The sequence below is a fragment of the Pleurodeles waltl genome, chromosome 7 (genome assembly GCF_031143425.1).
Source record: "Pleurodeles waltl isolate 20211129_DDA chromosome 7, aPleWal1.hap1.20221129, whole genome shotgun sequence".
Taxonomy (NCBI): Eukaryota; Metazoa; Chordata; class Amphibia; order Caudata; family Salamandridae; genus Pleurodeles; species Pleurodeles waltl.
In genome coordinates, this window is record NC_090446.1 from 1,022,650,314 (window position 1) to 1,022,677,302 (window position 26,989).

Below are 26,989 nucleotides of genomic sequence, written 5' to 3' on the forward strand. Positions count from 1 at the left end.
AAGTGTGCTGAGGCCTGCTAACCAGGCCCCAGCACCAGTGTTCTTTCCCTAACCTGTACTTTTGTATCCACAATTGGCAGACCCTGGCATCCAGATAAGTCCCTTGTAACTGGTACTTCTAGTACCAAGGGCACTGATGCCAAGGAAGGTCTCTAAGGGCTGCAGCATGTCTTATGCCACCCTGGAGACCTCTCACTCAGCACAGACACACTGCTTGCCAGCTTGTGTGTGCTAGTGAGGACAAAACGAGTAAGTCGACATGGCACTCCCCTCAGGGTGCCATGCCAGCCTCTCACTGCCTATGCAGTATAGGTAAGACACCCCTCTAGCAGGCCTTACAGCCCTAAGGCAGGGTGCACTATACCATAGGTGAGGGTACCAGTGCATGAGCATGGTACCCCTACAGTGTCTAAACAAAACCTTAGACATTGTAAGTGCAGGGTAGCCATAAGAGTATATGGTCTGGGAGTTTGTCAAACACGAACTCCACAGCACCATAATGGCTACACTGAAAACTGGGAAGTTTGGTATCAAACTTCTCAGCACAATAAATGCACACTGATGCCAGTGTACATTTTATTATAAAATGCACCCCAGAGGGCACCTTAGAGGTGCCCCCTGAAACTTAACCGACTATCTGTGTAGGCTGACTAGTTTTAGCAGCCTGCCACAAACCGAGACATGTTGCTGGCCCCATGGGGAGAGTGCCTTTGTCACTCTGAGGCCAGTAACAACGCCTGCACTGGGTGGAGATGCTAACACCTCCCCCGGGCAGGAATTGTCACACCTGGCGGTGAGCCTCAAAGGCTCACCTCCTTTGTGCCAACCCAGCAGGACACTCCAGCTAGTGGAGTTGCCCGCCCCCTCCGGCCAGGCCCCACTTTTTGGCGGCAAGGCCGGAGAAAATAATGAGAAAAACAAGGAGGAGTCACTGGCCAGTCAGGACAGCCCCTAAGGTGTCCTGAGCTGAAGTGACTCTAACTTTTAGAAATCCTCCATCTTGCAGATGGAGGATTCCCCCAATAGGGGTAGGATTGTGACCCCCTCCCCTTGGGAGGAGGCACAAAGAGGGTGTACCCACCCTCAGGGCTAGTAGCCATTGGCTACTAACCCCCCAGACCTAAACACGCCCTTAAATTTAGTATTTAAGGGCTACCCTGAACCCTAGAAAATCAGATTCCTGCAACTACAAGAAGAAGGACTGCCTAGCTGAAAACCCCTGCAGAGGAAGACCAGAAGACGACAACTGCCTTGGCTCCAGAAACTCACCGGCCTGTCTCCTGCCTTCCAAAGATCCTGCTCCAGTGACGCCTTCCAAAGGGACCAGCGACCTCGACATCCTCTGAGGACTGCCCCTGCTTCGAAAAGACAAGAAACTCCCGAGGACAGCGGACCTGCTCCAAGAAAAGCTGCAACTTTGTTTCCAGCAGCTTTAAAGAACCCTGCAAGCTCCCCGCAAGAAGCGTGAGACTTGCAACACTGCACCCGGCGACCCCGACTCGGCTGGTGGCGATCCAACACCTCAGGAGGGACCCCAGGACTACTCTAAGACTGTGAGTACAAAAACCTGTCCCCCCTGAGCCCCCACAGCGCCGCCTGCAGAGGGAATCCCGAGGCTTCCCCTGACCGCGACTCTTTGAATCCTAAGTCCCGACACCTGGGAGAGACCCTGCACCCGCAGCCCCCAGGACCTGAAGGACCGGACTTTCACTGGAGGAGTGACCCCCAGGAGTCCCTCTCCCTTGACCAAGTGGAGGTTTCCCCGAGGAACCCCCCCCTTGCCGGCCTGCAGCGCTGAAGAGATCCCTAGATCTCCCATTGACTTCCATTACAAACCCGACGCTTGTTTCTACACTGCACCCGGCCGCCCCCGCGCTGCTGAGGGTGAAATTTCTGTGTGGGCTTGTGTCCCCCCCGGTGCCCTACAAAACCCCCCTGGTCTGCCCTCCGAAGACGCGGGTACTTACCTGCAAGCAGACCGGAACCGGGGCACCCCCTTCTCTCCATTCTAGCCTATGTGTTTTGGGCACCACTTTGAACTCTGCACCTGACCGGCCCTGAGCTGCTGGTGTGGTGACTTTGGGGTTGCTCTGAACCCCCAACGGTGGGCTACCTTGGACCAAGAACTAAGCCCTGTAAGTGTCTTACTTACCTGGTTAACCTAACAAATACTTACCTCCCCTAGGAACTGTGAAAATTGCACTGTGTCCACATTTAAAACAGCTATTTGTGAATAACTTGAAAAGTATACATGCAATTTTGATGATTTGAAGTTCCTAAAGTACTTACCTGCAATACCTTTCGAAAGAGATATTACATGTAGAATTTGAACCTGTGGTTCTTAAAATAAACTAAGAAAAGATATTTTTCTATATAAAAACCTATTGGCTGGATTTGTCTCTGAGTGTGTGTACCTCATTTATTGTCTATGTGTATGTACAACAAATGCTTAACACTACTCCTTGGATAAGCCTACTGCTCGACCACACTACCACAAAATAGAGCATTAGTATTATCTATTTTTACCACTATTTTACCTCTAAGGGGAACCCTTGGACTCTGTGCATGCTATTCCTTACTTTGAAATAGCACATACAGAGCCAACTTCCTACAGTTTTCTTCTGGTATGATGCTCAGACGTTTGAGAACAAGCTTTGAGACCAATGTGATTTTCACCGGCTTCTTTTTGACCAGCGTTCAAGTTTTCCATCCCAGTGACTTCTGAAACAAAGGCACCCGGAGAATCATGCCTAGATGAAATGAGAAGTAGCGAGCCAAACCTGCAGGAGGAATTGACTGCTAGTGTGGACAGAAACAATTACACCCGGTGCTAGGGCTTGCCCACCAGAGAAGCATGAAAGAATGTGACTGACATGTTCCAGTATTGGAGATGGTTCTCATCTCCGAGGAAGAATCGCAGAGCCCAAAGTGTGTCTGAACTGATTCTTTTGCCATCCCCGCTGTGTAGAGCATGGCACTTGCCAAAATCTGAAGAAGGGGTTGACGTTGCTAAGTAGCACCTTTTTGTGCGCCTCAGTGGACAACTGTTGGTGTGAATGTGCCACTGGTCGATTAGTGTTTGAGCCACCAGCGTTGCCAGAGATGAATTCTGCAACCCGCTGCACCTGCCTAGGCTCAGCCGCTTTTGCCCATAGCGCCTTGAAGCTGCCAGTTCATTGCCCCAGCACCTACCCCTGGAAGGTGCCCAGCAAAATTGCCTTATTCCAGGGGAGGTCCTAGCGGTAGGCAGCAAGACTCACCAGCTCAGAAGAACTGGGCTGATACCACTTCAAGGCCTATCTGTTGCTGACACCGTCAAGTCCAAAAGAGGGCCCATGTTTAAAGAAAGCTGCCACTGTGTATGGGACTCCACTGTTTGACCCACGCCTGCTTGACTCAAGTGTGGCATGATTGGCATGCTTGCAGTGACCACAGACAGTGAGCCAGAGGCTGACCCGAGGCCTACTGCCACCCAGAGATGGGTGAGAAACTTAACTGAACTTCTAATAAAGCCTAACCAGAGGCTCCTACATCCAAGAGGCAAAGCCTGGCTTTTTCACTGGTTAAGCTTCAGGTGGGCCCCAGAAAGGGGGAAGACGTAGAAGGAAGAGGGGTAACTAGGAGTGTGCCAGGCTTCCTAGCTATTTTAGCCTCATACCCATCTAGCAACTATCTGATACTATAGTGTTCTGTGTGGTATTGTGTTTTGTAGTGTAATCAGTTATGGCTTGTAGGGGGGGAGAGGTGGCACAGCGCATGGCGGGGGGAAGGACAAACAAAAATAATAGTAATTTTTTAAAAAACTTACCTTCCTCGCTGCCTTCTGGGCACTGCTTCTCTGTCACAGCAGACACAGGCTCCCAGCCTGCCCTGCAGCCAATCCTAACACTGCTTTTAAACAGCATTAGGATGGGCCGGAGCACCCTGGCTTAGCGCTCCGAAGCAGAGTGGGAACCTCTGCCTGCTGTCCCCAAACCGGCAACACAGTGATGGGTTGGAGAGATCCTAATGCACATGTGTGTATGGCCGGCCAAGACAGCCAGCCAGACATACATGCACACTGAGGGGATTGCTGTACACTCCTCCTCTGTCCCTATCAAACCCCATGGCCCACCCCTTTTACAATAAAACAATAATAAACATAGTTTTATTGTAAAAGATTTGCAACTGCTTCTGTTGGCGGGATGGGGGTGACGCTTCTCTGCCATATCAGAGGAGCCGCCGCTGAGTGTAATAAAGTACTTTTCTGTATTGAAGAGGAGCACTGAGCTGGACGGTAATGTTATTGCTCTGCTGGTGTTTATTGAGTTCTGAGACTGTTTTACACCTGCATGATCACCTCTGAGAAGCCCGTGACTACTTGCCTTTTATACCAGAGAGTCAAGTGTGGAAGGGATTAAACATAGTCAAGTTTTGCAGAGCCATAGTAAGATTAACCTAGGAACATTAGAGGGAAATTACCCCAGCCTCCATGGCCGTAGTCTAGAAACCCCTGCCTTCCCTGTGCCCCACATGCAGCCCCAACCCACCACATCCCCGATCAGGGTTTGACACACCCTCTGGTATATTTGTCTACATTTGATTGTTTATTCCGTTCTCAGTTCCTCAATATACATAACTATTCCTTATTATACTATTATTTGTGTTTTGTCCCTGTGTTATTTTATATGTTCTACAGTTTTCCTCCTAAGCATTTTATGTGCCACAGATGTAAACACTATTCTTTTATTTTTTGTGTTTGGAATGCTTATTTTGACTCACCCACTCTGTGTTTTGTGATATTTAATTACGTGGCTGGTCCTTAACTGTGCCCTTTTGTTTTATGCAGCCCCCAGTTTTTCATCTGTTCGTTATGTGCCTTTGGTTCGTTGTCGTGTCTGGTGGTCCCCATTACTTCATTATCTCTCTTGACCTTAGTCCCTCATTATCGCTCTTGTCCTTAGTCCTTCATTGTGCCCTTGCTCGTTCCATGTACCCCTGGTCCTACAGTGTACTGCTGGTCTTTTTTATGAGTCCCAAGTCCTTCACTCTGTCTCTCTTCCAACTTTGGTTTCATCGTCTTTGATTTTTATCTTTCTTCATGTCCTCAGTAAAGAAATATGCCCTCTTTCATAAACATATACTCAAAGTTATCATCGATTGTCCTTAAATGTTTTGTATACTTTTTCATCTGTCAGAATCACTGGTGTTCAAAAGACTTTCAGAAAGAAGGATGAGAATGTGGAAGCTCTGAGAGGTGAGTGATTTTTTCTCTATTTGTGACATCATGTTATATTGATTATCCATTCTCCTTGCATGCTGTTGTGCTTCCTATGCCGGCTAATGCATCTTGATAATACTGCCCTCTGTCTTAACCACTGAAGTTATTTTACCAACTGCCCTTTCAGCTCTGCCCACTTTTTGTTCCTTACCTTATAGTATTTACTAGTGGTAGTGTTAGGCACTACAAATATCCATTAAACATTGCAGAATATGCACATGTTTATCCTGTACTGAAATATGTGTGTCTCGTAGAGCTTGAGTGAAGAAGTAGGAAGCTTTTTAGTGAGACAGACAGCGTGATTGTAATGTTGCTAAAACCACAAATGTGTCTTGGAATATCTCTTTTTAACTTGTAGTTAGGCCAATTGATTTGCCCGTTATTTCTGTGGTGAGATACTTCATACAAAACAGAGCATGTTTGCGAACATAAAGATGAAAAATTAAATTTCTAGTGCAAAATTAAATACAAGAAAAAAGCTTTCAGATCTTTGTTGCAAGAAAAGGGACGGTTGTGTGGAATTTGTAGAAACATGCAGAAAAATTCTAATTGCCTACGGAGGGAAAAAATAAACGTGGCCATAAATATCTCCTTTCTGCTTGTCAATGTACAGCTAGAAAAACAAAACAGAAGAAAGAAAAGCCACATTTTATTTTTGTTCTTTTTTTAAGTTCGACTTTATTAAAACATAATTTAAAAACAATAGTGATACAACGGTAAAAGTTCTATTAACCATAAAAATAGGTGAAAGTAGTAAATGTGTAATGTAATACATATGAGAAGAGATTATCAAACATTTATATAAGTATAAATGATATACATACTACACTGTTCAGAAACTATAGAAGTAAAAATAGAATATGGGGAGGGAGGATTAGCGAGCAAAGGAACAATATATGAGTACATTTTATAATTTTAGACAATGATAGAAGTAAACTTTTAAAGTCTGAAAAAATGGTAAATGGAAACTGTAGACATAAAAAGAAGAAAAATAAACATCATACCCAAAAGTTTATAAAACTATATACATTCTTTAGTAGTATAACAAAGACAATAGGGTGAAATTCAAGGTGGCTTCCGTACTTCATCTGATATAGTTATAATTGTATTAGTAGATAATGTAGAATAGGATAAATACGTAGTTAATGGAAGCTATAAGAGGTCCCTCTTTACAGCTGGAGATACAGGAGAGACATAGGGGGTCATTCTAACCCTGGCGGTCGCCGACCGTAGGGGCTAAAATGACGGAAGCACCGCCAACAGGCTGGCGGTGCTTCCTGGGCCATTCTGACCGCGGCAGTAAAGCCGCGGTCAGAAAAGGGCAACCGGCGGTTTCCCGCCGGTTTACCCCTGGCCCAGGGAATCCTCAGCGCCGCCATGGGGATTCCGACCCCCTTACCGCCATCCTGTTCCTGGCGGTGAACAGGATGGCGTTAACGGGTGTCGGGGAGGCCCCTGGGGGCCCCTGCACTGCCCATGCCACTGGCATCCCCCTAACAGGGCCCCATAAAGATTTTCAGTGTTTGCTTTGCAGACACTGAAAATCGCGAAGGGTGCCACTGCACCCGTCGCACCCCTTCGACTCCGCCGGCTCCATTCGGAGCCGGCATCCTCGTAGAAGGGGGTTTCCCGCTGGGCCGGCCCAGCGGGAAAGCCAGAATGGCCGCCGCGGTCTTTTGACCGCGGCGCGGTCATTCGGCGGTTCCCGCTTGGCGGGTGGCGACCGCCGCCTGCCAATGTAGGAATTACCCCCATAGTAACAAGTCTGTGATTAAAGCAAATGGTGTTCCAACAGGACCTAAAGGTAACATTTTGGGGTTGTTTCCAGTTTGATGTTAGCAAGTGAAAAGCAACAGCCCGTAATAGACCTATCAATTTATAAGTTATGGTTGTGCAAGGCCACTGAGGTGACAAACTACCTAAAAAGATAATAATAAGGAAAAAGGGATGGTTACTTTAAAAATCCTAATAATTTGAGTTCAAACTAGTTTCCAAAATTGATTATAGGAGGGCATTCAAATAACATGTGGTTTAAATCAGCAGTTGAGCATGAACAGGACCAACAAGAAGAGGTTGTATTTGGAGAAAATGATTTTAGAGTCACAGGGGTAAATATTAGACAATGGTAGACAAAGTAGAGGGTCTGTGCAGTATTTGCAGACATTGCATTAAATCTTTTTTCCAGGCCAGCTCTGTCTTTGTTTTGATTCTGTCTGGAGACATTTGGAAGGATTTGTAAATAACAGATGAAGATGGAAATGTATCTAATAATGGAAAAGGTTTGTGGAAATGGGAGGTGAGCAGTAATTATTTGGCAATGTGAGAATATATTGATTAAGAGTGGTGCATAAAAGTTCATATTGTGTTCTAAAAGTGTATGGTGTTGAGATGGGGCCACTCACCTGAAAAGCAGGATGTCTGCAGGGGTGATGGTATGCCCACCCCCGACCGCCTGGAACACCTCTCGGCACTTCCTGGTGAACACAGAAACCCCGACAGGTGTCCCAAAAGGAAAGGTGGAGTGGAAGAGAAAGAGACAAAACACTGCCACGTTTTGCCGGTCAAGCCAGGCACCCTGTATCTTCGGGGGGAGGTCGTTGTTGAAATGGGGGATACTCCAGTAGCCTTGTGGACACTGTTGTTATATACAAATTCAACAAGAGGTAAAGCCTTATTCCACTCAGTAGACCATGTGTCAATGTAACATCTTAGGATTTGCTCCAGCAATTGGTTGGCACGTTCCGTCTGCCCATCCGTTTGTGGATGATATGCAGAGGACAAGCGGACGTCCATACTGACAGAGGAACAGAAGCTACGCCAAAACCGTGATATAAATTGAGGTCCACGATCAGAAACAATTGTGGTGGGCAGCCCATGAAGCCGTACAGTGTGTTGGACAAACCAATAAGAGAGCTTGGAAGCCGTTGGGAGGCATTTTAATGGAACAAAATGAGCCATTTTAGTTAGGTAATCTACAACCACCCATTTGACAGTGTGTCCATTGGAAGCTGGGAGATCAGAAATAAAATCCATACTTATGGTATGCCATGGGGCCACCGCAATTGGCATGGGAAGTAACAATCCTGTGGCTGGAGTATGTGGGGTTTTAGCCCGAACACAGGTGGAACAAGTCTGGATGTAGCTTCTGACATTGTGCACAAGTGTGGGCCACCAAAACCATCTTTGAGATCTAACATCTTTTTCTCAGCCGGGTGACCTGCGAGGACAGAATCATGTCCCCAATGTAACACTCTCTCCCGTAATTCTTTGGTAGGGACCAACAACTGATCAGCATGGTATAGTAAACCCTCTTTTTCATAAACATCAGTTGAACAGGGAACCCAGTGTTGGACTACCCATATTTTCTCAAGGAACTCTTGGGAAGTGCACACGGCCACGATTTTTTCGGGGGGTATAATGCTTCTGACCTGTTCTAGCGCATCATCAGAGGAGAAACCCATCCTTGACAACGATGATCTGTGTAAATAGTTACGATATGTCTAGCTCCTAGTAGGTGGTGACGCCATTCCTGGAAGGCAAGCTTGATGGCCAGAAGTTCCCGCTCCGCCACCATGTAATTTTGCTCTGTGGGTATCAATTTCTTTGAGAAATAAGCTACTGGATGGAAATGCCCAGACTCAGGATCTTGTTGGGACAAGACACCACCCACTGCCATTTGGGAAGCATCTGCTTCCACGAAAAATGGCTGAACCGGGTCGGGATGATGGAGAATGGGTGCTTCAGTGAATGTGTTTTTAAGATGTTGGAAGGCTTTCTCAGCTTCTGCATCCCAGAGGAACTTAACCCCCTTTCGTAGTCGACGAGTTATGGGAGATACCACAGTAGAAAAGTAGGGTATAAATCTCTAATGAAATTTTGCGTAGCCCAAAAACTGTTGCACATCCTTGATGGATCTTGGGACTACCCAATCTAAGATGGCATGTACCTAGGACCTATCCATGGAAATTCCATCTGGAGTGATCACATATCCCAGGAATTTCTACAGTTGTAACGTGAAAAACACATTTTTCCAGCTTTGCGAAGAGATGATGGTCACAAAGCCGTTGTAAAACCGCTCTTACATGCCCTATATGTTCCTCAGTGGAAGATGAATCGATCAAAATGTCGTCTATGTATACCACTACACAGATATCCAGAAACTCCTGCAGCACTTCATTGATGAAAAATTGAAACTCTGCAGGAGCGTTACACAACCCGAAGGGCATCACTGTGTACTCGAAGAGTCCGAATTTAGTTCAGAACGTAGTCTTCCACTCATCCCCCTTCATCACTCGGATCAAGTGGTGGGCGCCCTGGAGGTTGAGTTTAGTATAAATGGTCGACTGACGTACCTGATCTAAAAGTACCAGGATCAACGGAAGTGGATACCAATTTTATTAATGTCACTTTGTCCAATGCGCGATAATGTATACAGGCACACAACTCACAATTCTTCTTGGGTTCAAAGAACAAAGACGATGATACTGGTGACGTTGAATGATGAATTAAACCCTTGGCAAATAGATCATCCAGGTAGTCTTGCAGGTATCGATTCTCAGACCTATGTGGCGGCAGCTGGGTGGCCTTCTGTTCACTAAAGACATCATGGAAGTCTTTATACAGTGCAGTAATGGCTAGTATGTCGTTCGGCTTGATAGCCGTACTATGTGTGGACCCACAATGCAAGGGTGTCACTAGTAATGGTTTGTCTTGGTAACAAGAGTGCCAGCAATGTTTAGCGCCTAATGTCACTGTCCTTGCTGCCCAGTCAAATTTGGGATTGTGTAACTGAAGCCAGGGTATCCCCAAAATGGCTTCAAATACTGGGATATCTATGAGGTCAAACTGAATTTGTTCTGTATGGTTGTTTGCACAAAGCATGGACAAGGGTGTTGTTTGATAAACTATAAGCCTGGAGGACAAGTCTGAGCCATCCACGGCTCTGACTTGTTCAGGGACATCTTTTCTGACAGTCGTAATATTTAGGGTTTTAGCCAAACCCAAGTCTAAAACGTTTCTGGTAGCCCCAGAGTCAAGCAATATGGGAATGACCTTATGAACCTGAGGGTACAACACTAACGTCACAATAAGAGTTAGATGGTGAGGTACTGGAGTGGTGGTATTAGCCAGAAGATGTGAGACCATATTGAAAGAAGCGCTTGATAATTGTCCACTCTGGTTTAAGTTATCAAGCCAGTTAGTTTTCCGCCTGGTCAGGTAGAGAGAATTCAGGCCCTGTTACCACGCCAATGGCTTTCTTTGAAGCAGTAGGCTTGTTAGGACATTCCCAAGCAAAGTGCCCTGCTTTACCGCAGTATAAACACAGTTTCAATTTTTTCATATGTTCTTTCTCTTCCTTAGATAGTGGGCCCTGCACAATGCCAATTTGCCTGGGCTCAGGTGTGTCATGAGTGTGAATGGTGGACTCCTTTTACTCGGTTTTGAGCACCACTAAGCGTGTGTCACCCCGTACTTTTTCTCCCTTACGTTCACTCAAGCGGTGATCCAATCGTACCACCAGGTCAATGAACTCTGAACACTCCGTAGGAGGTTCCACAATTTGGGCTAGAACATCCTTGAGATCATCCCGAAGGCCACAATAGAAGAGGGAAGTCCTCTTCTCCTCGGGCCACTCAGTCTCTGCCACCAACCGATTGAAAGAGGCGATATAGGACAGTAGATCATTGTTTTCCTGGTGCAAATTCAGCAACTCATTGTCACTGGCTTGCACGAAGAGGTGTTTGGTGAACAGTTTCCGCAAGGCTTCCTTGAACTGGTTCAAATCATACAGTATAGGGTCATTGCGCTCCACCAGCGGAATAGACCAATTAGCTGCCTTGCCTCCCAAATAAGAGATAATAAAAGCTACCTTTGCAGCATCATTGTGGAATGCAGCTGCCCGACACAAAAACTGTAGCTGGCACTGGGTAAGAAAAATGTTGAACCTGGCACTATCCCCAAAAAACCTTTCTGGAGGAGCAAAGGGCACAGGGGATGGTGTTGTGACCATTACCTGCATGGGTTTTGTGTTGGAAGTCGTTGGTCCTGAATTGGGTCTAGGAACATGAATAGATGGGTCAAACCGAGGGGCCTGTAGTACTGGAGATCTTTATTTTAGTTTGACTCCTCCCCAGGGGGTGTCTTGTGGTTTATACCGCTGTCGTTCAGTGTGCAACTCCAGGTTCTCTTGCTTTAAGGAAAGAACTTCCTTCTGTAATCCAGCTAGGGCCCTAGTTAAATCTAATAAAGATGGAGCATCCTGATAAGTTGGTAAAGCCTGTGCTAAACCTTTGAAAGTACCTATTGAGGAATCGCTCGCCCAGGCAGCCCTGTATGTTGTGGCTTGGCTTTATGTCGAGACAGGGCCACTCATCTGAAACGCAGGATGTCTGCAGGGGCTATGGAATACCCCCCGAACTCCTGGGACACCTCTTGGCACTTCCTGGTGGACACAGAAACCCCTGCAGGTGTCCCAAAAGGAAAGGTGGAGTGGAAGAGAAAGAGACAAAACACTACCATGTCTTGCCGGTCCAGCCAGGCACCCTGTATGTTTGCGGGCTGGTCGTTGTTGACACAGTGATAGTAGAGTTAGTGCACTCCACTTCCTTGAAACTGAATCTCTCTTTCTGATATGGGCACGGGAGCGGTAGAAGAACACTGGGATGCTCCAGCTCTTTTTTTTTTATAATAATAACTGTTGGCACAATTACTAACACTGCCTTACCGAAAACCCAAACTGAGTGCCATAACAATAAGTACTGCAACACTAGGGCTGGCTTCACAGAGATTCACTGTTGCACACTACAATTAGAACTGTGGTTGCACTTATCATGCACAAGAAAGACAAACAAGGGCATTAATTTTATCATGTATAACTTTCCTGCATGCATAGGGTTAAACTAAAAGGAACAAAAACAATCCAAGAAATAGAAATGTCCACTCTGGGTTTAAACAGTTAGGGTGGCACAGTTTGGTTTGGTTTCACTGTGTGTGTGAAAACCCTTCAAAAGCAAATTGCTCAAAGCTGAAACACAGGCATGAATGACACAATTTAAATCCAAGAATTATGCTATTAGAGAAAGAAAAGTCACGTAAATGCTCTTTTAAAATAGCACCGTCACTTTTTGTAGTACTTGAGCTCAAGCAGATTTCCTGAAGCACATTTAGGCAAGTAACTACAATAATAATGTAGAATGCTCAGAAATGCATTTGTCTCTTCAAGATAAGCACTCTGCCAAAATACGAGGTCTGAAATACACCAGCTGTTCTACGAAAGTGCAGCGCTCAAAGAACAAACTCCCTGGAGAATACTTGTCACTTAGCTGCAGTCTTTTCCGGAGTGTTGGAGGAATGCCTGGTGTCAGCTGGTACAGGAACGAAGAAAATAATTATCTTAAAAGTCCTAAATACAAGGATGACAGCAGGGGCTGGACTGCCAAATCAGATGCTGAGATCAGGAAGTAATACAAAGCCAAGCAGGGAGGCATGCTTCACTCTGCTATTTGTAGCCAATCAGGAAAGCAGTTGAGTTTCCACCTGTGGATAAGTCACCAAACTGAATTAGAAGCACATGTCTACACCTGCTCACATTAGCAAACAAGCATTGGTAAAACAAGCATTGATAAAACCAATTGTGTAACACAGCACATTATGTTTACATAGAAACATGAAGGTTTAACCAAGAACAGAGATATGATTTAACCCTAATCCCTGGAGATGCCGACAGATAACACAGGAGGCACCTTGGGAATTCCTGAAATATGGCAGAGAGAATTTAGTTTGAAGATCAGAAAAGGATATTAGTTGGCCATCCACAAGAAATTGTGATATCCAGAACAAACCTTTGGCTCACCAAGTCTTCCAATATATTGGACGATTTCTAATTCATAGCGACTTATTATGTCAAATGGATTGTTGTTTATAGGTAGTAATTGAAGCATAGGTGGAAGAGGAGTCAGAAGTTTACAGGAATGGGAATATTCACTGTGAAAGCAAGAATTTCCTTAAAATCAAAAGAGGAAATGAGAGATTTCTTTAATTGTAGCCATAAAGGAGGTTGTAAGGAAGTTCATTGAGCAGCTTGTTTCAAAGAGAATGCATAGTGATATTTTTTAAAATCCAAAAACTTAAGAGCTCCATTAGATTGATGCTTTTTTAAGGAGGGCAGGGCTTTACGGGGAGATTTACCTTTCCAAATGAATTTAGATGAGAGAGTCTATTTTTTTTAAAAGGATGGAGGAATATGAACAGGAATCATGGCAAGAACATATAATATCAAGTGGGTGAGCATCATCTTAATAGAATCAACTCTACCCCACCAGGAGATAAAGAGTGGATGCCAGTGAGCAATATTATTGTTTACTGTTTTGGTAGTATAATCAAAATTCTATTTTAAAGTTTATTTAATCATGTGTGAAAGCCACAATCCTAAGTATTTCACTTCGGAGGGTTGCCATGCAAAACCTGTGTGTTGAAATAATTGCTTGTTAGATAAAACCTTTAAAGGCAATACTTCACATGTATCGTTATTATGTTGACCACCTGATAAGTGAGAAAATGTGGTAACTTGTTGAAGAAAAGGGGGAAGGGAAGTTGTAGGGTTGGAGCAATACAGAAGAATGTCATCTGCCTAAACAAACATTTTAATCTGGCGAGATCCAATTTGGAAACCTGAAATACTGGTATCTTGGTGGATTTCAGTTAGAAAGGGTTCAAGTCCGATAATAAACAACAGAGGTAATAGAGGACAACCTTGATGTACCCCTCTGAACAAAGGAAAATAGTCTCAGAGCATGCCATTAACAAAAACTGCAGGGCCTGTGTATGGTAAGGAAATTATGGCTATCGGTTTGGGTGGAAAACCAATCCATTTTAATGCTTAAAACATATAATCCCAGTCAATCCTATCAAAAGCTTTTTCTGTTTCCAAAGCAATAGCAGCAATAGGATGACTCAATGTGGAGGCCTTGCTTAGGTCATTAAAAAAGACTTGAGAATTATCAGATGCTAATCGACACTTAACAAAGACAGATTGTTCAGGGCATATAGTATGAGGTAGATTAGGGGCAATTGCCAACATTTTTGCAAAAATGTAGTCCGTATTAATTAGGGAGATGAGACGATATTTCTTGCACAAGAAAAGATCTTTATTGTCTTTTGGAATTAGGCAGATCATGGCATCTTGGAAGGAGCCTTGAGAGGCACCCTTAGCAATGAATGAATTAAAGAAAAAGTAAAAGGGTGGGAAGTAGGATGTTTGCAAAATGGCTATAAAATTCAGTACTAAAACCGTCTGGTCCAGTATTTTTCCCTCTATGTGATAGGGAGACTGCATGAGTAATTTCTCTATGTAAGATATCTGCTTTTAAGGAGTCAAAATGAATATGGTGCGAGGGAGAAGAAGGAATGGTTTGAAAATATTTGAGCATGTCTGATTTCAATGGTTGTGTTTCTGGAGAATATAAATTTGTGTAACAGGTAACACATTCATTTAAAATGTCTCTGTCATTTAAAGAGAATAGTCTCTACACTACTTTGTAAGGATTCTATTTTAGTTTTATCCCTTCTGATTTTTAAATATTTGGTCAGCACTTTCCCTTTTTATTTTGACCCCTGTAATAACAAGCATTGCTCTTCAGTTGATAAGAAGCAGCAGCATTCGTGGTGAGTCTGTTAAAGGTGAGTTTGGCATCAATAAGATTCTGTAGGGAGGATTATTTTTTAGAAAGATAGCACGTATATTCTGACTTTTTGTTTTTGTCCAGTTTTTGGATAGAATGGGTTTCCATCATTTTTTTTTTTCTTTTGCAAGACAACATTTATTATAAAACCTCTTGCTTTTTAAAGGAATCCCAAATCATTGCAAAACAAGAGTCAGGTGTAGTGTTAATGGCAACAAATTCTGAAGCAAAGACTCTAAATTTGGCTGTGAATTTGGAATCTAAAAGTAAAGAATTATTAAAGTGCCATCTATCTTCATGTGGGTTAAAGGACATAAAGTCAAAATCTATGTATACTGGCAAATGATCTGATATCAAAATTTATCCTATATGAGACTGGAGAGCGTGTTGGGCTTACTAAGATAAAGATAGTCTATACTGGATTGTGAATGATGTAGTGCTGATTAAAAAGTGTATTCCCTAACATCCGGATGGCATAACCTCCAAATATCAACTAGTGATTACTCTGTATGGTTGATTTGAATTGAGAGTGCATTTCAGTATGAGCAAATATGATTCAGGAGTGTCTATCTAGTATGAAGTCATGATTTTGATTGCAGTCACCACCAAATATACTATAATCATCATCACATAAAAGCAGTTTATCAGTAATTTTGGTCCAAAAAGTATTGTCAACAGAGACTGGACCATACATATTAAAAATATGCTATCAATGAGAAGTTTAACAGTGATCCATCATCCTTCAGAATCAGACTCTTGGTTAATAACTGTAACATGCAACTTTTTATACCAAAGAATCAGCACTCCATTCTTCTTCCCCAATGCTGGAGAAGTAAACATATTACCTACCCAACATCTTCATAGCTTGCCAGCATCAAGCTCGGAAAGATGTGAATCTTGAAGTAACACAATATCTGTTTTCAATTTAACTAAATGGGATAACACCCTTTGCCATTTAATGGGGTTACTTAACCCTTTAACAATCCATGTGGGAACCCGGAATGTAATAGTAAAACAGCAACAAGAATATTCAATATGTTTACAGTATTAGTCTTTAGATAAGAGAGAGGCTATTTTTTAAAAACGGATGGAGGGATATGTACAGGAATCATGGCAAGAACATATAATATCAAGTGGGTGACCATCATCTTAATAGAATCAACTCTGCCCCACCAGGAGAGAAAGAGTGGATGACAGTGAACAGTATTATTGTTTAGTGTTTTGGTAATATAATCACAATTCTATTTTAAAGTTTCCTTAATCATGTGTGAAAGCCACAATCCTAAGTATTTCATTTTGGAGGGTTGCCTTGCAAAACCTGTGTATTGAAATAATTGCTTGTTACACAAAACATTTGAAGGTAATACTTCACATTTATCGTTATTATGTTGATCACCTGATAAGTGAGAAATTGTGGTAACTTGTTGAAGAAAAGGGGGAAGGGAAGTTGTAGGGTTGGAGCAATACAGAAGAATGTAATCTGCCTAAATGGACATTTTAATCTGGCGAGATCCAATTTGGAAACCTGAAATACTGGCATCTTGTCGGATTTTAGTTAGAAAGGGTTCAAGTCTGATAATAAACAAAAGGGGTGATAGAAGACAACCTTGATGTACCCTTCTGAACAAAGGAAAATAGTCTGAGAGCATGCCATTAACAAAAACTGCAGGGCCTGTGTGTAGTAAGGAAATTAAGGTGATCAGTTTAGGCGGATAGCCAATCCATTTTAATGCTTGAAACATAAAATCCCAGTCAATCCTATCAAAAGCCTTTTCTGTATCCAAATCAATAGCAGCAATACGATGACTCAATGTGGAGGTCTTGCTTAGGACCTTAAAAAAGACTCAAGAATTATCAGACGGCAATCGACACTTAGCAAAGACAGATTGTTCAGGGCCTATAATATCAGGTAGAATAGGGTCAATGTGTAATGCCGACATTTTTGCAAAAATGTTCTAGTCCGTATTAATTAGGGAGATGAGACGATATTTTGTGCACAAGGAAAGATCTTTATTGTCTTTTGGAATTAGACAGATCATGGCATCTTGAAAAGAACCTTGTGAGGCACCCTTAGCAATGAATGAAATAAATAAAAGTAAAAGGCTTTTTAATTTTTATTATTGAACGAACACAATATCTGTGTTTAGTTTAACTAAATGGGATAAAACCCTTCACCTTTTAATGGGGTTTCTTAACCTTTTAACAATCCATGTGGGAACCCAGAATGTAATATTACAACAGCAACATGAATATTCAATGTCTAAAGTAGTAAAATTGAGAATGAAATGAAATAAATACTGAAATGAATTAAATTATGTGTTTTGCTTATTAAAGATAAGAAAGGTAGAGGAATGACTGAATGGAAAATAGGAAGGAAGAAACAATAAAATTGAGCCATATAGAAGAATATCAGTGAGGAAATAATAAAACAAAAAGACAGTACAAGTCATATAAGTGAATACCGAAGCACATACCTACAAAACACAAGAATGAGGGAGGGTGGTGACACCATCAGACAGCGGTAACAGTAGTCGAACTCCAGAGGATGGCAGGGCAGCCTTGATTTGAATGGGAACAGGATATGAAGGTGTATATCTGTATTATAATGAAAAAGGCAATCCAGAATTAAAATATGCATAAAACAAGAGAAAGAGTAACATTACAAATTGACAAAAGAGAAGCTATTACCTAATGAATATTGGAAAGAAAACAGGCATGGAAAATAAGGCAGTATTTTAAGTGATCTTTGGAGTGTCCATATCGTCTTCTCCATGTTGCTGAAGAAATTTCTTAAGTGTAGCTGGTTCTTTGTAAGAGGACCATTTGGCATCAAGATTTTGTAGTGTTGTGTTAGTTTCTTCTATGCAGAGTTTTAATGTGTGTATTTCTTCAAGAATCACATCCACTGAAAGTTGGTATGGGTTTCACTGCAGATGGGGGATCCTCTTTTGGTCTTTTATTGCACCCCACAGGTGTTTTACCTGGTAATGAAGTTTTTGGAATAGTACCTGAATAAGATTCATATTTGTGGGAAGTTGTGTCATCCATCTTGTTATAATTATAGTCTGAATCTGACAATATATGATTGGTGGAGGTATCGGATAGTTTAAGATTTCTTATTTTCCCCATAGGTTGGAAAAGGATGGGAGGAGTGCAGGAGATTGTAAGTTCTCAAAGAACATAAGAGGCAGAAAAGTATGTAGAATTTATTAGAATTATAGTAGTATATACGAATTTGCAGGCATATGCATTTAGATGAGGAAATAAATAACAGTGTTGAAGGCTCCAAAATACAAAAAGCAAATTTAAATAAATATATTGTCAGTGTCAATCAGCATGGTTAGTTGTGTGTTTTAGAAGATAGCCATATAATGTGTGATGAGATTCTGAGGAACAGGGCTTCTTGAAACATGAACTGAAGGGCATTCACTCCTGAAATTTAGTTATCAATATATTTTTGTTGAAAAAACATAGATTGTTAGGCAAGAAAATGCAACTGCAAGGAGTAGGATGGGAGGCAACAAGCAGAAGGGTGGAAGCAGCAGAGTCTTAAAGGATTCCAGTCAGACAGCATTTTCTGGGGAGGAAACACAGCACTGTCTCCTCCTTTGGTGAGTGCAGGAGCAGTCTCAAGACAACAAATGGCACCCTGGGATAATTGGCGCCTAACACCCCACCACCATCTAAATCGGCACCTAAGCCATGCCTCTCATTTTCGTTCTCTAAACAGTTGCTTTAATCATGCTCTGTTCCTCATCTTCCTTTCCTCTCAGCTGCTAGCTCTGGCAGCATGCATTGTGAATTTGGAACTCAGCTGTAATCAGTTATTATAGTTGAGTTCTGTAGTATTTTTTTTATCATATGTGACTGGTTGTGTCACAAGTACCCCTTGCCATATATTATAAGGATATTGCAAGTTACCAAAGATTTCCGTGGCCATATAGAAGAACAAGAATTAAGGCCGAGCTGCTTTGTAAGGTTATGGAATGCCGAGGTGATTTGCAATGTCTTTATCATGTGCAGTATGGGAAGTTTATTCCCTATAATATTTGGTCATATCATGACCTTTACCTCAAGCCATTTAAATCCTTGGTGCATAGTTCTTTCATATGACAGTGAGAGCATGTTTGCAAACAGGAAGAATAAAACTAGAACTCTCTAGTGCAAAAACACACATCAAAAAAGCAGATAGATATTTGTTGCAAAAAGGTATTAGAATCAGTTTAATACAAGTCAGTTTTTTAAAAGCAAAGGGGCATAGTTTGGAATGTGTAGAAACATGCAGAAAGTTTCTAACCTTTCTATGTTTACCTAAGGAGTGCAAAAGAAGACACATGTGACAATAAATATATCGTTCCTGCTTGACAATGTAGAGCTGGAAAAACAAAACAGAATTAAGAAAAGCCACTTTTCATTTTCTTTTATTAAACAGCAGCTTTAATTATGCTCAATAAACTGACCTGTCTTCCCCTCAGCTACTGGCTCTGGCAGTAGGCACTGTGACATGAAAATTCTACTGTAATAAGTTATTACAGTTGAGTTATAATGTAATTTTTATTGTAGGCATCTGAATGCCCTACTAGTTGCCAATTTTAAGAAATAACAGACACGTTTTTATACCCTGATTGCAGAATACCATGTATTATAAAGAAATGTGAGAGAGGTTTTATACAGGGTTTGCAGAATCCCATGTATTATTTCATTATAATGTACGCCAGGAGGCACTTCATTCTTTTTAATACAAGGTCACACCATAACCCTTCGCACAAACATCTTAAATTATTGGTATGTTGCTCTTTAATGTAAAATAGGGTGTTTGTAAACATGAAAAATAAAATCAGAATCTCCCGTGAAAATTAAACTCATCAAAAAGCTGTTAGAAAAAAAATGCTGTAGCTTAGTTTGGGTAGAAACATGCAGAGAGATTCTAACGTTCCTTCATTTGCCTAAAATGTGAAAAATTAAACGTTACCATAAATATCTACTATGTGCTTTTCTCTTTACATCCAAAAAAACAGAGCAGAAGGAGGAAAAGCCATGTTTATTTTTTTTTTTAAGTGCAGCTCAAACTTAGCTGTCTTTCCTGGTTCTGTCAACAGGCACTGATATGTCAAAATGCAACTGTCAGAAGTTATTATAGTTGAAAGGCTTTGTCATTTCTTTATTACAGGCATCAGGGGACTTCACAGGTCACCTGTAATATAATAAGCAAATAAGAGATAGGCTTTGATACAGAGATTGCATGCTCCCATGTACGCCTACACATCTATCTATCTATCTATCTGTCTGTGTGTGAGTGTGTGTATGTGTATATATATATATATATATGTTCGGTGGCATGTGTAGCTGCAGATACACATGCTGTGCATAGTCCGCCGTCTGGTGTTGGGTCGGAGTGTTACAAGTTGTTTTTCTTCGAAGAAGTCTTTTCGAGTCACGAGACAGAGGGACTCGTCCTCTTTGTTTCCATTGCGCATGGGCGTCGACTCCATCTTCGATTGTTTTTTTTCCGCCATCGGGTTCGGACGTGTTCCTTTTCGCTCCGTGTTTCGGGACGGAAAAAATAGTCAGAACTTCGGAAAACTACGTCGGTATTGTTTCGCTCGGTATCGGGTTAGATAGAATCGACACCGAATCGTGAAGAGCTCCGGAAGCCCTTCGGGGTAATTTCGATCCCCTGTCGGGGCCTGGTCGGCCCGACCGCGTGTAACATCGAGGCTGATGGAACGGACCCCGTTCCGATTCTGTCCTAAATGCCAAAATAAATATCCATATACAGACCAACATTTGGTCTGTAACTTGTGCCTGTCGCCCGAGCACAAGGAAGAGACGTGTGAGGCCTGTCGAGCGTTTCGGTCGAGGAAAACGCTCCGTGACCGAAGAGCCAGAAGATTGCAGATGGCGTCCACGCCGACAGAACGACGAGGGTTCGAGGAACAGGGAGAAGAAGAAGAAGCCTTCTCCATCCATGAATCGGACTCGGAAGAATTTGACGTCGAGGAAACCGTGAGTAAAACGTCGAAGCAAGCACCACACGGAAAAACAGACAAGGCCCAGGGGACGCCACTGCCGGCAGGCCATGGCACAACCCATAAAGTAGGTGACCGTCCATCGGCACCGAAAAAGGCCGAACTGGTGCCGAGGTCGTCCGACTCGGGTCGAGACACAGGCACGCAGCACTCTCGGGACCGAGAAAGTGCTGCTGAAAAAAGTCGGCACCGAGACAGCGGAACCCAGGCTGCTCGGCCCAGAGACAGCGGCACTGAGGATGGTCGACGCCGAGAAAGTTCGACACCGAAAAAGAGAAAATTCTCCTCGGAGCCGAAAACAACCAAAGAGACAGTTTCGGTGCCAAAACGCCCAGCAACCGAACCGACAGCCAGTTCGTACTCAGAGGAACAATCACTGTCCTCCCAAATGCGCAAACATAGGTTTGAAGAAGAGTTACAAACCACAGATGTAGACCATACCCAAAAACGGATCTTCATACAAAGTGGTACAGGGAAGATCAGCACTCTTCCCCCAATCAGGAGAAAAAGGAAACTTGATTTCCAAACTCATGAAAAGACACCACAAGCAAAAGTGGTAAAGAAGGTAACTCCACCACCCTCTCCACCACAAATAACTCATACATCACCGGCACAGACTCCGTCACATTCACCGGATCATACCACCATGAGCCAAGATGACCAAGATGCTTGGGATCTCTATGACGCCCCAGTATCAGACAATAGCCCTGAGGCGTACCCTACCAAGCCCTCACCACCTGAGGACAGTACAGCGTATGCACAGGTGGTAGCTAGGGCAGCAGAGTTCCATAACGTGTCGTTACACTCAGAGCCTGTCGAGGATGACTTCCTTTTCAACACCCTCTCCTCCACCCATAGCAATTATCAAAGCCTTCCTATGCTCCCAGGAATGCTAAGGCACGCAAAACAGATCTTTAAAGAACCTGTCAAAAGCAGAGCGATAACTCCAAGGGTGGAAAAGAAATATAAAGCACCACCCACGGACCCTGCTTTTATCACATCACAACTGCCACCAGATTCAGTTGTAGTAGGAGCAGATCGTAAAAGGGCCAACTCGCACACATCAGCGACGCACCACCACCGGACAAAGAGAGCCGCAAGTTCGACGCAGCTGGCAAAAGGGTTGCAGTAGAAGCTGCAAACCAGTGGCGCATCGCTAACTCGCAGGTGCTCCTAGCGCGTTATGACAGAGCCCATTGGGACGAGATGCAGCATCTCATCGAGCATCTACCCAAAGAACTCCAGAAACGGGCAAAACAAGTGGTTGAGGAGGGACAAAATATCTCCAACAACCAAATACGTTCCTCTATGGATGCAGCGGATACAGCTGCAAGAACAATCAATACCGCGGTAACCATAAGGAGGCATGCATGGTTGCGCACATCCGGCTTCAAGCCTGAGATACAACAGGCAGTGCTCAATATGCCGTTCAATGAACAAGAATTGTTTGGACCCGAAGTTGACACGGCAATTGAGAAATTGAAAAAAGACACGGACACAGCCAAGGCCATGGGCGCACTCTATTCCCCGCAGGGCAGAGGCACTTTCGGGACCTTTCGTAAAACAACCTTCAGAGGGGGGTTTCGAGGTCAAGCCACACAAGCCAGTACCTCACAAACAACACGTCTACCTATCAGGGACAGTACCAAAGGGGAGGCTTTCGGGGCCAATACAGAGGGGGACAATTCCCTAGAAACCGGGGAAAATTTCAAAGTTCAAAGACCCCTCAGACAAAACAGTGACTTACAAGTCACTCAACCCCTTCACACAACACCAGTGGGGGGAAGACTAAGCCAGTTCTACAAATCTTGGGAGGAGATAACAACAGACACTTGGGTCTTAGCAATTATCCGACATGGTTATTGCATAGAATTTCTCCAACTCCCTCCAAATGTCCCACCAAAAACACAGAATATGTCAAAACAGCATTTAGACCTTCTAGAACTGGAAGTTCAAGCATTACTGCAAAAGGACGCAATATAATTCGTACCAGCTACACAAAGGAACACAGGAGTTTACTCACTGTACTTTCTAATACCAAAAAAAGACAAGACACTGAGACCAATCTTAGATCTCAGAACACTAAACACCTACATCAAATCGGAACACTTTCACATGGTCACGCTACAAGACGTATTACCACTGATGAAACAACAAGACTACATGACAACCTTAGATCTAAAAGATGCGTATTTCCACATACCGGTACATCCCTCACACAGGAAATACCTAAGGTTCGTATTCAAGGGAATACATTACCAATTCAAAGTGTTGCCATTCGGTATAACAACCGCACCAAGAGTCTTTACAAAATGCCTAGCAGTAGTAGCTGCACATATCAGAAGACAGCAAATACACGTGTTCCCCTACTTAGACGATTGGCTAATCAAGACCACCTCCCTAACAAGGTGTTCTCAACACACAGATTATGTCATACAAACCCTCTACAAACTGGGTTTCTCCATCAACTATACAAAATCACACATTCTGCCATGCCAAACACAGCAATACTTAGGAGCGACAATCAACACAACAAAAGGGATAGCCACTCCAAGTCCACAAAGGGTTCAACATTTTTACAAAGTTTTACAGGCCATGTATCCGACACAAAAGATACATGCAAAGATGGTGTTAAAACTCCTAGGCATGATGTCCTCATGCATAGCCATTATCCCAAACGCAAGACTGCACATGAGGCCCTTACAACAGTGCCTAGCATCACAATGGTCACATGCACAGGGTCACCTTCTAGATCTGGTGTTGATAGACCGCCAAACATACATCTCGCTTCTATGGTGGAACAGTATAAATTTAAACAAAGGGCGGCCTTTCCAAGACCCAGTGCCACAATACGTGATAACAACAGATGCTTCCATGACAGGGTGGGGAGCACACCTCAATCAACACAGCATCCAAGGACAATGGGACGTACATCAAAGAAAGCTTCATATAAATCACCTCGAATTGTTAGCAGTATTCCTAGCGTTGAAAACATTTCAACCCATCATAATCCACAAGTACATTCTCGTCAAAACAGACAACATGACAACAATGTATTATCTAAACAAACAGGGGGGAACACACTCAACACAGCTGTGTCTCCTAGCACAAAAGATATGGCAGTGGTCGATTCACAACCACATTCGCCTAATAGCACAGTTTATTCCAGGGATCCAGAATCAACTAGCAGACAATCTCTCTCGAGATCATCAACAGGTACACGAATGGGAGATTCACCCCCAAATTCTAAACACTTATTTCCAAATTTGGGGAACACCTCAAATAGACCTATTTGCAACAAAAGAGAACGCAAAATGCCAAAACTTTGCATCCAGGTTCCCACACCGGCAGTCTCAAGGCAATGCTCTATGGATGAATTGGTCAGGGATATTTGCGTACGCTTTTCCCCCTCTCCCTCTCCTTCCATATCTAGTAAACAGATTGAGTCAAAACAAACTCAAACTCATACTAATAGCACCTACATGGGCAAGACAACCTTGGTATACGACACTACTAGACCTGTCGGTAGTGCCTCATATCAAACTACCCAACAGACCAGATCTGTTAACACAGCACAAACAACAGATCAGGCATCCAAACCCAGCATCGCTGAATCTAGCAATCTGGCTCCTGAAATCCTAGAGTTTGGACACTTAAACCTCACACAAGAATGTATGGAGGTCATAAAACAAGCTAGAAGGCCATCCACTAGACACTGCTATGCAAGTAAATGGAAAAGATTTGTTTGCTACTGCCATAATAATCAAGTTCAACCATTACATGCATCTCCAAAGGACGTAGTAGGATACTTACTACATTTGCAGAAATCAAATCTGGCCTTCTCTTCCATAAAGATACATCTCGCAGCAATATCTGCATACCTACAGATTACCCATTCAACCTCACTGTTTAGAATTCCTGTCATTAAAGCGTTTATGGAAGGCCTAAAGAGAATTATACCACCAAGAACACCACCTGTTCCTTCATGGAACCTCAACATTGTCTTAACAAGACTCATGGGTCCACCTTTCGAACCCATGCATTCTTGCGAAATACAGTACCTAACGTGGAAGGTTGCATTTCTCATTGCCATTACATCTCTAAGAAGAGTAAGTGAAATTCAGGCGTTTACTATACAAGAACCATTTATTCAAATACACAAAAATAAGGTAGTTCTAAGAACCAATCCAAAATTTTTACCAAAAGTAATCTCACTGTTCCACTTAAATCAAACAGTAGAACTACCAGTGTTCTTTCCACAGCCAGACTCAATAGCTGAAAGGGCGCTACATACATTAGACATTAAAAGAGCACTAATGTACTACACTGACAGAACAAAACTAATTAGGAAAACAAAACAACTATTTATTGCATTCCAAAAACCTCATACAGGAAACCCAATATCGAAACAAGGTATAGCCAGATGGATAGTTAAGTGCATCCAAACCTGCTACCTTAAAGCAAAAAGAGAGCTGCCCATTACACCAAAGGCACACTCAACCAGAAAGAAAGGCGCTACCATGGCCTTCTTAGGAAATATTCCAATGAACAAAATATGTAAGGCAGCAACATGGTCTACGCCTCACACATTTACTAAGCACTACTGTGTAGACGTGCTATCTGCACAACAAGCCACAGTAGGTCAAGCTGTACTAAGAACTTTATTTCAAACTACTTCCACTCCTACAGGCTGAACCACCGCTTTTGGGGAGATAACTGCTTACTAGTCTATGCACAGCATGTGTATCTGCAGCTACACATGCCACCGAACGGAAAATGTCACTTACCCAGTGTACATCTGTTCGTGGCATTAGTCGCTGCAGATTCACATGCGCCCACCCGCCTCCCCGGGAGCCTGTAGCCGTTTGGAAGTAGTATTCAACATTTGTACATTTGTAAATATGTTACCTTAACCTTTATTCTGTACATACTTATTCATTCCATTGCATGGGCACTATTACTAACATACACAACTCCTACCTCACCCTCTGCGGGGAAAACAATCGAAGATGGAGTCGACGCCCATGCGCAATGGAAACAAAGAGGAGGAGTCCCTCGGTCTCGTGACTCGAAAAGACTTCTTCGAAGAAAAACAACTTGTAACACTCCGACCCAACACCAGACGGCGGACTATGCACAGCATGTGAATCTGCAGCGACTAATGCCACGAACAGATGTACACTGGGTAAGTGACATTTTCCATATATATATATATATATATATATATATATATATATATATATATATATATATATATATATATAATTGATGGCATGTGTAGCCGTAGATACACATGCTGTGCATAAGTCCGCCATCTAGCATTGGGCTCGGAGTGTTACAAGTTGTTTTTCTTTGAAGAAGCTTTTCGAGTCACGAGAACGAGTGACTCCTCCTCTCGGTGATAGTGCGCATGTGTATTGAGTCCTTTGTTAGATTGTTTTCTTTCCGCTATTGGGTTCAAACGTGTTCCCTGGTGAATCTCGGTTCAGTAATTCTAAACTTATTCTACCTTTTCTATAACATCGTCAGTATTGTTTTCAATCGTGTTTCCATCTATACTCGATCCGATTTTGACCCTCTGGGTCAAATTTCTCGTCCTTTTTAGGGCATACTTCAATGTAAGTCTGATGGAACGAACTCCGTTTCGATTCTGCCCTCGGTGTCACACAAAATTTCTGTACACCGATCAACATTCCGTGTGTAATCTTTGTCTATCTCCAGAGCATCAAGAAGAGAATTATGAAGTCTGTAGATCTTTTCGATCTAAAAAGACTCTTCAGGACCGTAGAACTCGTCGTCTTGAAATGGGGTCGAACACCACAGAAGACACACCGGATATCTTCGGTGAAGAACATGCTCAAGAAAAAGTTGGACAAGTGGCAGTCTTTTCCATCCAGGACTCCGACTTCGATGAACACTCCGATGACAACAGTCATTACGTGGCTCTGGCGCAGTACGTGAGTACAACTGCCCCATCGCACAACACAAAAATGCATAAAAAGACTCCAGCACTAGTCGTC

The 26,989-nt window shown here is 43.0% G+C and overlaps 1 protein-coding gene across 2 annotated transcripts in view; it reads left to right on the forward strand.

The window, feature by feature from the left end:
• The window catches only part of ABCA5 (ATP binding cassette subfamily A member 5), a 1,006,180-nt gene that overhangs the window by 298,235 nt on the left and 680,956 nt on the right, over positions 1 to 26,989 (forward strand). For both annotated transcript variants that reach the window (XM_069199839.1, XM_069199840.1), the window contains exon 11: positions 5,178 to 5,236. In XM_069199839.1, coding sequence (XP_069055940.1) covers positions 5,178 to 5,236 — 59 coding nt within the window. The remainder of the gene's footprint in view (positions 1 to 5,177; positions 5,237 to 26,989) is intronic.